The sequence below is a fragment of the Alligator sinensis genome, unplaced genomic scaffold (genome assembly GCF_000455745.1).
Source record: "Alligator sinensis unplaced genomic scaffold, ASM45574v1 scaffold666_1, whole genome shotgun sequence".
NCBI classification, from domain to species: domain Eukaryota; kingdom Metazoa; phylum Chordata; order Crocodylia; family Alligatoridae; genus Alligator; species Alligator sinensis.
This window is the reverse complement of record NW_005842216.1, coordinates 1,044,576-1,056,677: the sequence shown is the minus strand read 5'-3', so window position 1 is coordinate 1,056,677 and position 12,102 is coordinate 1,044,576. Positions and strand designations below refer to the sequence as shown.

Here is a 12,102-nt window from a genome sequence, read left to right as displayed (position 1 = left end):
CTCACTCTTCCCTCCCCATAGAGGCACTGATCTCCCCCTCCACACCCTTTCCCTCCCCCCTCCCCTTCCACCACAACAGACTTAAAAGCTGGACACAGCTGTATTGAGCATCAGAAAGGATCCAATCCCCCATTTATAACATTGTTCCTATGGGAAAATTGGTTCCGAGTTATATTTCGACTTACAACATGGTTTTCAGGAACCAACTGTGTTGTAAGTCTGAGGACTGCCTGAGAGTTAATCACAAAGAGTTTCAATCACACAACAGACATATTTACATGATAGCTACTTGCACAGGTTTAATGCCCGACAAGCCAGAAAGTGATATGATGACGACCCAGGAAAAAAAATTACTGCATCTAATGTATGCCAAAGTTATAAACTTTTTGTCGCAGAGCTCAAGATTTATATGAGAAAGATATCTGTAGTTTTAGATTCTCTAAAAATAAGGGGAGGAAATAAAAGATTTGACTTTAGATAATATAAATTAATGAGAAAGGAAAGAAACTTATAACCTTTATTTCACGGAGAGAGAGAAACCTAGAATCAGTGGTGATCAACAAAAAAAGAATACTGGGAAAATTGCACAGAAATCTGCAATAAGGATATAGGACAGATTAAATAAATTAGGCCCCAGGCAGATGTTACACTTAAGACATGATTAAACAGTTAATCATATCTTAAATAGTAACATAGTTACACGTTAATGCACGTAATAATGAACTAGAACAAGGACCAAAGTTACTACAACAAAGCACATCTAACAACTCTGTGGCTGGTTCCCATCCTGCCTTAAATTGCATGTGTAGCCAGGCATCACCATCGGGGCTCCCAGTCTTGCGAGTGCATGGGAGCCCATGACCGATGCATGCCTTCGGCTGGGAATACCAAGGTCTATCCCAAGGTGAGTGGAAACTAAGCAAAGGCAGTTAACCCCTGGATGTAACAACTACTATACTGCAAGTGTTCAGAGGAGACAAATAAAACTATTATAGCAGGTTACCTTGACCCAGTGAATGCTACAGCAAGTACCTTCTTTCATTCGCTCTCAGACTGCAGATGGAAGCCTCTATCATCAGGATTAAGCCCATTTTGTACAGCTGTAGCCAAAGTCAGTTTAGAGTGGATATCAGGAAAAACTTCTTTACTGTTAGAACAGTGAAGCAGTGGAATAGAGATTCAAGAAGAGGCCGGACAGGCACTGTTCAGGGATGATCCAAGCACAGCTATGCCTATGTTCCACTATGTGCATTTCCCATGATTCTGGGCTTTACTGGGTGCCTCATGGGGCCAAGGGGGAATTTTAATCCCTCCTGCTGCTACAGGCATCAGGTTTTGTGTTTTTAAGCCTTCCATTGGGGTACTGGGTCTTGGCGACACCCAAGGCTGGGGATTTTAAGTGGGTTGTGCCACAGCTTTTGCTGGGACTAAAACCTGGCTAGAAGGTGTTGTCCCTCTGCTCAGGGTCAGACTGGTGAAGGAATTTTACCCCATGGTCAAATGGGTATAGTCTGTGGGGGGCTTTTTGCCTACCTCTGTAAGGGGGTGTGGCCCTCTTCCTCACCTCTCTCAAGCAATAAGCTTTGCAGCAACAGGACATTAACTGCTGTGGTCCCCCTGCTTTGTCTGTGACACATTAGGGTGTTATGTCTTGCTTTGTTTCAGGGTTAACTGTATAGTTTTACTAAGAGGTTAGACAATGGATCTGTATACACTACTTTGGATACGGATGATCCTGCCTCAGGCAGAGGGTTGGACTAGATGACCAATGGAGGTCCCTTCAGGCCTTGCTTATTAGGGGTACACTGATACAGATTTTTGGGGCCAATACAAATAGCCAATTTTTATAGAGGCATACCAGCCAATACTGATCCAATTTCCAATATGCAGCCCAGCAGCTTGAAGAGCAGTGCCCAGCTGGTAAGTCTGTTGTGGTGGAAGGGGTGGGGGAAGGGAAGGGGCTTGGGAGGGCAGATCAAGGTCCCTGCAGTGAGGGAGGGAGTGGGGTTGGGGCAGGCACTGCCCAGACAGGGCAGGGCAGGGCAGGGCATGGGATGGAGATGCAACTCATTTGGGAAGCTCCTGCCACTGTGCACACCCGGGATCTGTGCAGGGCGGGGTGGGACTACCATTGTGGGGGGGGGGGGGGGGGGGGGAGGAGAAGAAGAAGAAGAGGGGGAACTACAGCCACCCCAAAGTTTGCTATAGCCCCCAACCCCCCCTCCCAGCATCACTGCTGCCCACCCCAAGTGCAGCCTAGCCCAGCCCCCGCTGGGAAGAGCCAGCACAGTCCCTGGCCTCAGCCCACAGTGGCAGCCCACCCCACCCAGATCTGGTGGTGCACACCTCCTCCAACCCTCCCAGGGTATTTATCGGCCACACCAGGGGGGGGAAAAAAAAAAAGCCAATTTCCGATACAGTCAATTTTCTTTTTATCAGTGCTGATCCAATATAAAACCGATGCATCTGTGCATCTCTACTACTAACCTATAATTCTATGAATAGGAAAAATCTTTATTCAAAAGGAAAAATCTGTGCTTTGTATGTAATGTGGTAAAGTAGGAAGGTCCTAAAAATCTGTAAGCATTTTCAGAGACAGTAGCACAAAACAAAGAGACACTTTTTGGTGGAAATAAGAGGAATTAAGAAGCTATAATTCTCTATCTGAATAAATTTTATTTATCAGACATAAGGTTGGGTGAAATGGGAGGTGTTTTTATCTTACCTTTCCAAATGATCCTTGACCAAGAACCTTAAGCAATTCAAATTGTGCGGGATCTGCTTTCTCACATCCTTCTTTCACGTGATGGGTGATAGGAATTTCTTTCACACTTCCTTCATCCTATTAAGGTTAATACAAGGAAAAAAAGCAAAACAACAATCAATATTATCGAATTAGGTCTTACAAAATGTGTACACAAACATCTACTGAATTATTACATCACTACTTGAAACGGCACTAATATTTTTGAAAATCTTAGATATATCCACCCAAGAATCTTAAGCCTGTAATTGTTTCCTCACCAAATTCCTTTCCACTAAAATAGGGCACATTTCCTGTACGGTTATACACATAATGGATTGCAATCATTATGAGTTTTCAATGTGAGGAATATGTTATGACAATAGAGATAATCTAAGATAAGACTGAGATGACACTTCCAAACCTGTGTGTCAGTTGCTTTTAGGTTTCTCAAATTTCTCACTGAAATTTCTCACTGAAATTTCTCACACTTGGTCTTTGCCTGAAATACTGCTAATGAAAACTGACTAATAACTCATTCATCCTTTGAGAAAAGCAATAGTTGGAAAGAAATAATCAATGAGGTCATCAGCTTCAATAACTGAAAGATATGCATCATTTAAAGCCAGTCAACAGGACGTGAATCACTTAATTAACACTGAGGATTCCTTCTTTTGAAAGAAAAACCATCACTGGAATGTGTTAAATACAGTCAACATAAGGATTCGCTTTGCAGAAGAGTACAATCCTGAGATAAGGCAGGAGATTCACAAGGTATACATATTACAACTACCTTGGTTGCCGCTTGATTTTCAAATCAGTCACATAGGGCCAGTATTGAAATCTTCCTGCAAAGCAGGGCAGCAAATAATATTGGAGGAAAAAAGCCAAAAACAAAAAACAAACACAAAACATACAACCATGGAAGCCAAGGTAAAACCATATAAATTTACAACAGATGTTCTTAGCACAAAGCTAAATAAGAGAAACTTCTAGTTAGTCCAAACAAGACAGACAACAAAATAAACACCTTTCAAACTGAAATAGGCACTATGGTTTACAACAAAAATAAAAAGGGTTTTCCAAGCTGGGGGAAGAGAGACAGGAAGAAGGTCTCTACTAAAATAGTGACAACCCATTTCTTAGACACTGCAAGTAGCAGCAAATGGGCTCCAAGAGACTCTTGTCTGAAATGGAAAACAACAAACCCACTGCACGTCCTTACAATGCCAAATAGCTACTCAGTGACTCCACATTAAGTTCTTCCCATCAAAAGCTACTCCTTGAGAGAAAATACCTAGGATATGATTAAAGAAAAAATAAAAAAGACGGCAAGACAGAGAGAACCTACTACATAATGGTATCTTCCAGTGAGAGAAAAATATCTAAACTTGGCTTCTTTAAAAGTGGGTTGACCATCAGGCCTTTTTTTTTTTCTCTAGTTCTGATATTCCTCTGTTTTGGCATCAGTTTCCAACCATCTCTGGAAGAAGAGGAAGGAGTAGATATCAAGGGAACTATAGAAACTCTGAAGATCCTGACTGCAAACAGGAAAGGTGACATTTCCTGTAAATAGTCTTTTCATCCTTGAGGCTCTCACCATGGAATTCCCTCACCTTGCTAGAAGTGGCTGGAAGATATTGCTTTGTTTTGAACGTGACAGATATACTTTAATCTCGTAAGGAACTTCTTCCATTCAGAAAGTCAGGCAAGAAGAAGATAAGCCACACACTTCTGGGGAAGCATCAAAGTTAAAACCCAAGTTTAGGTGTCAATGCCTTAAGCTTTGTGTCCCTTGCAAAAAAAAACCCAACAAAAGTTAGTTTGCTCCTTGGGTGCAAAAATTACATTAGGTATCCCCTTCCAAAGCAAGAGCATTTTTTCCCTTCGCCTGGATTAGAAACCACAACATTTCACTCGAGAGTTAACATTGTCTGATCATGCTCATGCCCCAGTGTGAGGAGTGACTGAAAACAACACACCAAAAACTGGGAAATCCAAAGGGTTAAGTACACACCATTCCTCCAGAGTCCCTGCCTCTTCTACAGAGTTATCCACAACTTTGGGGAAAGACGTGTTAAATCTGATGCCAAGGGAAGTTGTTCTTCCATTTTTTTGTCTTCAAAATAACAATGAACTCCTTACTAGAAGAAGATTAGTTCACTTAGAAGTTATTAAGCTCAATAAAGAAATCAGAAATCTATCAACTACTGCAGGCTGGATCCAGCCCACAGCACTATGTTTTCTCTAATTTTCAAGGGCTTAAATTTATCCATTCTTCATTCTCAAAGAACAGGAGGCTACCAGGCAACCATAGCTCTAAAATAATGAAGTTTTTGGCATTTACTTCCCTTTATTTTTCCCCCCAAAATAATTTCTTAGCACTTTCTTGTACCATAGCCAATTCTCGTTCTCCTTGGACTCTATTCTTTGGCAATGACAACTCCACAGAATGCACTGGCTCCCTTGCTTTCCCTGCATCAACCATCTCTCTTGCCTGTGCATCTCTGTTCCATGAAGAGGCAAGTAATGGCACAAAGTAGCTACCAAATATTTAACAGAAACACTTGGCTTCCTTACATTTTGCCTGATCCACTCCACCCATTTCCTCCCTAAAAGTCATTAACAGCCCAATTATTTGAGGATATATTATATTTAATCAAGAGCTTCAAAACTAAAATTGAAAAAGAACTCTTCCCCAATACATTGCAACTCTCTGCGTAGAAGTTTCACCCTATTACAAAGAGTGTATGAAAGATAAATGAAAAGTAAACAGAAAAGTCAGAAGACACTATCCTTATTTATTTTTTTTAAAACGACAACACAATTTTTCCTTTTACAGAAGTGCATTTTGGTCACATCACTTGAAGTTTGAAAACAGGAGAAGAAACACCTCTGTTACTGGCAAATATATGGAAAATTCAGAACAAAGGAACCAATCAAGATCAGAAGACTTATAGCAGTAAACAGAGAGATTTGTACACTTTCAATGAAAGCAGTACAAAGTAACTGTATAATATAAAACCTTCTTTTGTTCACCAGTGTATAAGAAAACACTAGGCAACTGAAAATGTTACAAAAGTGCCATAAGTCCCACTCCTCCCAGGGGCAGACAAAATACAGCCCACGGGCCAGATCCAGCCAGCCAACTGGCTGGATCCGGCTTGCAACTGGCCCTGCTGTGCTCCACATTGGGCTGAGCCTCACCCACTCCCACCAGGACAGCCTGTGCCACACTCCCGCCAGCTGCAACCAGCACTAAGCCTTTGGCAGGGCTGTTCCCAGTGCGGCTGCAGTCAGCCAGATGTTCCTCTGCTCCCCACACCTCCAGCAGGAGCAGCCAGGCTGAATCCTCCCCTAGAACAGCGCAGCAGGGGCAAGTGGGAGGAAGAGTGAACGCTTGAGGCAAGGGGAGGAAGCAGTCCTCAGCCGGCTGCAGCCACACCAGGACCAGCCCCACCAGAAGCTGGCTGGGGCAGGAGGGGCTGTTCTGATCCCCTTGCCTCCAGCTGTGGCTTCTGCCATGCTGCGCTGCTTCGTACTACTCTGGGCTGGTGAGGTGGAGAGGACTTCAGCTGGGTGGCTCCTGCCCAGCAGGTAGAGATCCAGCTCCAGATGCTGTCTGCCTTTCGCTTGCTCCGTCCACCCGTAGGGGCTGTTCACTGCACCAGGCAGGTGGAGCTGGTGAAAGGCAGCTGGGAGCTAGAGCCAGAGCTAAATGAGCTGGGAAGAAGCCTCCCAGCTGAAGCTTCCCACCAACCCACCCAGCCAGAGTGGTGTGGCAGGGGCAGCAGCAGCCACAGCAGGAGGCATGGGGAGCAGAACAGCCCCACTAGCCCTGGCCAGTGCACAACTTCTGGTGCACCTGCAGCCAGTCAGGTGCTGCTCTGCTCCCCTTACCTCTTGGTGAGAGTGTGAGGCTGGCTGGCTACAGCTACACTGGGAACAACCGCTCCAGAAGCTGCACACTGGCTGGGGCCCAGGCCGGGGCTGGTGTGTGAGAAATGATTCCAGTTTCTTCATCAGTCTTAAATGTCTGAAAAATATCCCCAAATACAGGCAGTCCTCAACTTACGATCTTTCAAGTTACAACGAATGGCACTTACAGCCTTTATAAATTTGCACCCTGTTTCGAGGTTCCAACACGGGTTTCAACTTTACGGCAGGAAGCTAACTATGAGGCCCTCGTAGGGAGTCCTGTTTGCAAGCAGACAAGGGTGCACTCTCCACTACACAGTGCCATTTTAATTGCATTACCTTGGTTATGGTATTTCCCCTGCCAGGTAAGTATGCATGATATTAGACCAAAGCCAAAAGGCTCATTTACCATATCGTTCATTGGGCTGGGCCCCACCAGAGACAACAACATTTCAAGCCATGGGTGACCCCACAGCTGAGCACTGCGCAGTATGCCTGTGTGCTCCAGACTGCCTCCCCCCCTCCCCATGCCTGGAACTAGGTGTTTGAATCCTTCAAAAAGGTGAAATGTATCAATTTTAGATTGAATAAGTCTATGGGTACTATATGTAAATTACTACAGTTATATTTATTTCAATGTCAGTGTTTTCAAGTTTGCTTCTCACTTCCATGTCCTCAGGGAGAGAAGAGTCTGACAGGAAAGAGAGGGGAAAGGGGCTGCAGGGGAAAATGTTGGGGCAGAGGGCAAAGGGGCTACCTAACCCTTCAGATTTACTTTCCCTGCTGTAGGAGTGGGTGGGGGACAAATCCAGGGCAAACCTCCAATAAACAGATTGTATACTTGGAAAATGATAACAAATTTTTCCATTGCCTATACACTGAATCTAATTATGTGAGGGGTATCCCTGGTCATCCTATAGTCAAGTAAAGATGGTATTTCAGATGGAGTAGCCCATAGTGAATTGCTTTCCCCCCCATTTCTCTCACTGTGCCTGAGCCAAGGAAGCACAGTATAATTATGGCATTTTTCCAGGCTCAGTCTCCAATATACTGTAATGTAGGCAGTGACAGAGCTGTTTCATTTTCATATACTCTGGTTCTTTCTATTAGCATAAGCAAACTGCAGTTGAACCACACCAATACAAGTCTTTTACGTAGGCAAGACTTGAAACTAGTGTCATTCCATCCATCTGATAAAATAATCTAATTCTTTTTCCTTTTATACATCTAAGGAGTTTAATTTTGCTTTAAAGATAGGTAAAAGAGATGTTAGCACTGAAGTTGCCTGGTGACAGTTAGAATTTCCCCTGTTCTACATGAAGCTGAAGAATGAAGTTTAAAATAACTCCTTCGTGAAAAACAGGGAAGCAGCAAAAGCAGCAGCAGAAGAAAAACGCTTATATTTAAACATTACTACTTTCATTTTCGTTCATTAATATTTCAAACATCTGTATGGAATAAGTTCTTGAGAGTTCATCTACTTTTATATTTATCATTCACCTCCAATCATTATCCTCTGACATCACAAATGGTTACTGTGGAAACTGACGCAGAGTATTAAATAGAAACTTGGGAGAAAAATCTGTTTTTTATGGAAATAAAGAGTAAATTAAGACATATAGCCACCCTTCACATAGGTGATTTTTTTTAATAACTACTTTATACTCCCTCATTTCAATTATTTAATGACCTTTCAGAATGCTGCAAGATTAAGGAACCTCAGAATCACCAAAAAATCAATGAATGACTAAAGAAATAATGCTAAGTTTTACCTAGTGATGCATAAAATGTTACCATACTGATGTATGTATTCCAATAAGAATACATTTTATAAATTTCAAAAAGTAAAGCATCATCTTTGCATTGTAACTTAGTAAACACTCTTCCCCACAAGTACTCAATTCCACGTGGAATGCAACCATGTTTGCAAAACAAAAGAACTTCCACATGCTCAGCTTTAAGATTTTCCCCCATAAACAGTCTCTGTCAGGTTACAATTATTTCCAAAACCTGTTACACTTGCATCATCAGAACAGGACTGAAAGTTTTAAATGCTATTTTATTTCTCACTACTGCCTTTTCTATTTTCACTACTAAAAGTGTGTGTGTGTGTGTGTGTGTGTGTGTGTGTGTGTGTGTGTGTAATATATATATATATTACACACATATAAACACATATAAATGTGTTATATATAACACATGTGTTATATATTAACACACAAATAAAAAATCAGTTTCATTTTTATTTCTAGTCTTCTCCTTGGATTTCAAGGGTGGTTAAATGCTTTTTCAGCTGATAGAACTGGAGGCAATCCAGCACCAACAGCAGTGCCACAGTCGGTATGGCTTCTTGACGTATAGTTTATTTATAGGTTTTACTGATCTACTGACCAAGAGCCCTGAAATCAGATGAAGCAAACCGTGCAACATCTAATTCAGTTCAGGTAACATGGAAGATCGATTCGACCCTTCCTTTACCAGGCGGAAGAGATTACCACCCTACTGAAGGTTTTTTGTTTACTCAGTATGGGAGATGTGCAAACATGAAGTGAAAATGTCCGCCCCAAAGTCTCCAAGAAAATCAAAGAGAATTAATTTTTCTCTGCTGTATCACCACTCAGTTACAATCACCCTCACAGAGGTGAAGAAGTGGGACTGGGCTTTAATGCAGCCTTCAAATCAAAAGGAACAATCCCATTCAGTTTCCCCCCAAACATTTCTACCACGTGCTTTGCAGCTAACAAAGCAAGACACAATTCAAAGTGGATAATCCTTATGAATAATATCATGAACACTTATTCCCTTCCTGCATTTTTTGGTAAATAAGTATTGATTTAAATACTGACCAAGTATACTTACATGGTAGGAATATGGTTCACCTTCTTCCATGGGCTCATCCACCATTTTAAGACCATTCAGCTAGGGGAAGAAAAAAAATGATTTAATGTAAGCATTAGAAAGAACAGCAGCTATTTAAAATTGTTAAATGATGCTGTTCTAACAAGAATTTTTACTGTTCAGCCAATTAATATTAAAAAGCAAGCAAGTAAAAGTTAGATTTCCTATTAAATTTGCAAATGTAATGTCAAACAAAGGGCTACAAAGAGAAACCTACGTTGTTTAGTGCACTGCCTTCTAAATTCTGGTGCACTGTATTGACTGACTAGTTAATAATTTAAATGCACTCTCTAGAAGCCGTAACCATCACTTATACACAAGTCATGGCCTATCATATACCTTTACCTACTCTTACTGAGAAATGTCTGCCATGAAGATTTTAAGAATCTCTAATCTTTCAATGAGAACCAATCTGCAGTTTAGGAAGAAAAGATTATTAACAGACATTTGATTTATTAAAGAAAACCTGGAAATATTTAGCAACAGTTACAATAAGCTGTATGTTCTCTGCATACTAGGATGATATAAAAACTAACTTTAGATTAGATAACTATTTCCTTAACACACCTTTCAAAAAAATCTACTAAACCTGATAGTAACAGAAGTACCTAGATAAAACAAGTTTAGCAAACAGACTCCTGAAACTGTGAGAAATGGTCCATAAACAAATAATGTTTCAGAGACGGTACACAGAAAAGAGAAGTAGTAATGTATACGTTTAACAGAGGTATACAAAACATTCATTAGCTTAAAATTTAAATGACTACAAACACCTGCAAGCAATGTTCTTGTTTTTTCCCCTCAGCCAACTAAGTTGCCATAAAAATACTTATTTTACCAACTTTAATAAAATCCTGAAGATGGACATTTTTCCTTATCAACAAATAACTTCATTTGACTTAACAGCTGAAACTTCAAAAACATAAAATGAAAAGGATTTGGCCTGCTTCAACATGCAATGTATTAAACTGGAAAAACCTGTTAAAGGAGGTAAGGCCAATTATTCACTTTGCAACAGTACTCACCACATGATTCAAAACCTAATAACTATCACATCTCCACCCTCATATGGCACACATCCCACTCAAGAAAATGCTAAATAGTGTAAATATTGAGAAACTAAGCTAATATTTTTTGTTTCCAGAAATGAAGTTTTAGGCAATAAATTAAGATATATAATGATATGCAGGCAAGGTTTTTAATTCTACACAACGGTTGGCCCATCTAAGTTACTGAAAACTTACTGTTTACCAGTACATCTAATCCTCCAACTCTGCACATGTATAAGTTGTAGAAGGAAACTGAATTTTGAAACAGTGAAATTTCATTAGACTAAGTCTCAAACTTGACTGGTAATAGGCAAGCTAGAAAAAGATGTTATTAAAAAAAAAAAAAACATTTAAAATACTATTTCAGAAAAATAAAGAGCTTTTATTTTTTTTTAAAATAGCTAGAATGACAACTTTTTTTTTTAAATTATTTCAAGAAAGAAGACGTTTTCAAGTTAAGCAATGCCTCCAAATCTGACCTTTGATTAACCAAACATTTGCCACATTCTACACCCTCTCAAACAATATGAACTAGGCATAATTACTCCCATTCCTTTAAGACTGCACTACTACCTTAAGTTTCTGGGTACCTTCTACACTACATAAGAAAGAACCTATAGCTATACCATACAAAGAATTTATTGCAGTGACAACAGATCTTCCAAGTAAAAAACCCACAAGTGGAAAATGAACATTATCCAAAGCCAAGCGTGCAAGTGTATACACAGAATGCACAATTCCTCCCTCATGCATTCTACCACTCCAGATTTACCACTTGTTTAGTGCTTAATTACATTATTTTACTTTTACATGAATATAGTTTCCTTGAAGATCCCCAGAATGACAACACCGGAAAACAGGGCCTGTTTATCAGTACCATAAATGTTGGAAAAGCAAAAGCTTCCACATGAGGTGCCACTTCCACATGAGGCATCACAATCCTGATCTGGAGGCACAGCTGAAGACATCAGATGTTGTGGGTACTAATCTCTATTGAAGTAAAACAGGAAAACCAGGAGTACAAGGTATTGTATTCCATAGCTAGTACCCTTAATCAAGTGAAGACTATTTTTAGGAGTTTTAAGAGATGCAATTGTACATATCACTTCTTACATAAAAAATGATTTTATTTTCCTGTATGTGAACTACCACTTCAGATAATCAAAGGATCAGCAATTGTTAATCCTTTGAAAGTTCTGGAAGGCCCTTTAAGACCCATAGTAAGGTGTGAATTACACGACCAACATTTTAAAGTCCAGTTACCTAAAATTAAGCCCTTTAATCCATATTAAGGCATTTAAATATTAGTAGCCAGAACTGCAGCTTAACTTGAGGTAATCAGGTATGAACTTGGTCACATGCCTTAGGATTTTTCCTTAAAAATTCACCATGCAATCAGAACTCTGTGTATTTTCCAAATATACTGCATAAATGTGTTTCATCTTCCTGTCAAATCATGTATAACAAGTTATTAGATGTTATGGCAAAATAATC

General features: G+C 40.3%; 1 protein-coding gene across 1 annotated transcript in view; it reads right to left on the bottom strand.

Moving 5' to 3' along the window:
- The window catches only part of LOC102368134 (ribosomal protein S6 kinase alpha-6), a 70,046-nt gene extending 60,468 nt beyond the window's left edge, over positions 1 to 9,578 (bottom strand). The window contains exons 1-2 of the mRNA XM_025208022.1: positions 9,521 to 9,578; positions 2,726 to 2,842 (exon numbers count right to left, since the gene is read on the bottom strand). Of these exons, the coding sequence (XP_025063807.1) occupies positions 2,726 to 2,842; positions 9,521 to 9,565 (162 nt within the window). The 5' untranslated portion in view covers positions 9,566 to 9,578. The remainder of the gene's footprint in view (positions 1 to 2,725; positions 2,843 to 9,520) is intronic.
- Positions 9,579 to 12,102: the final 2,524 nt, after the last annotated feature.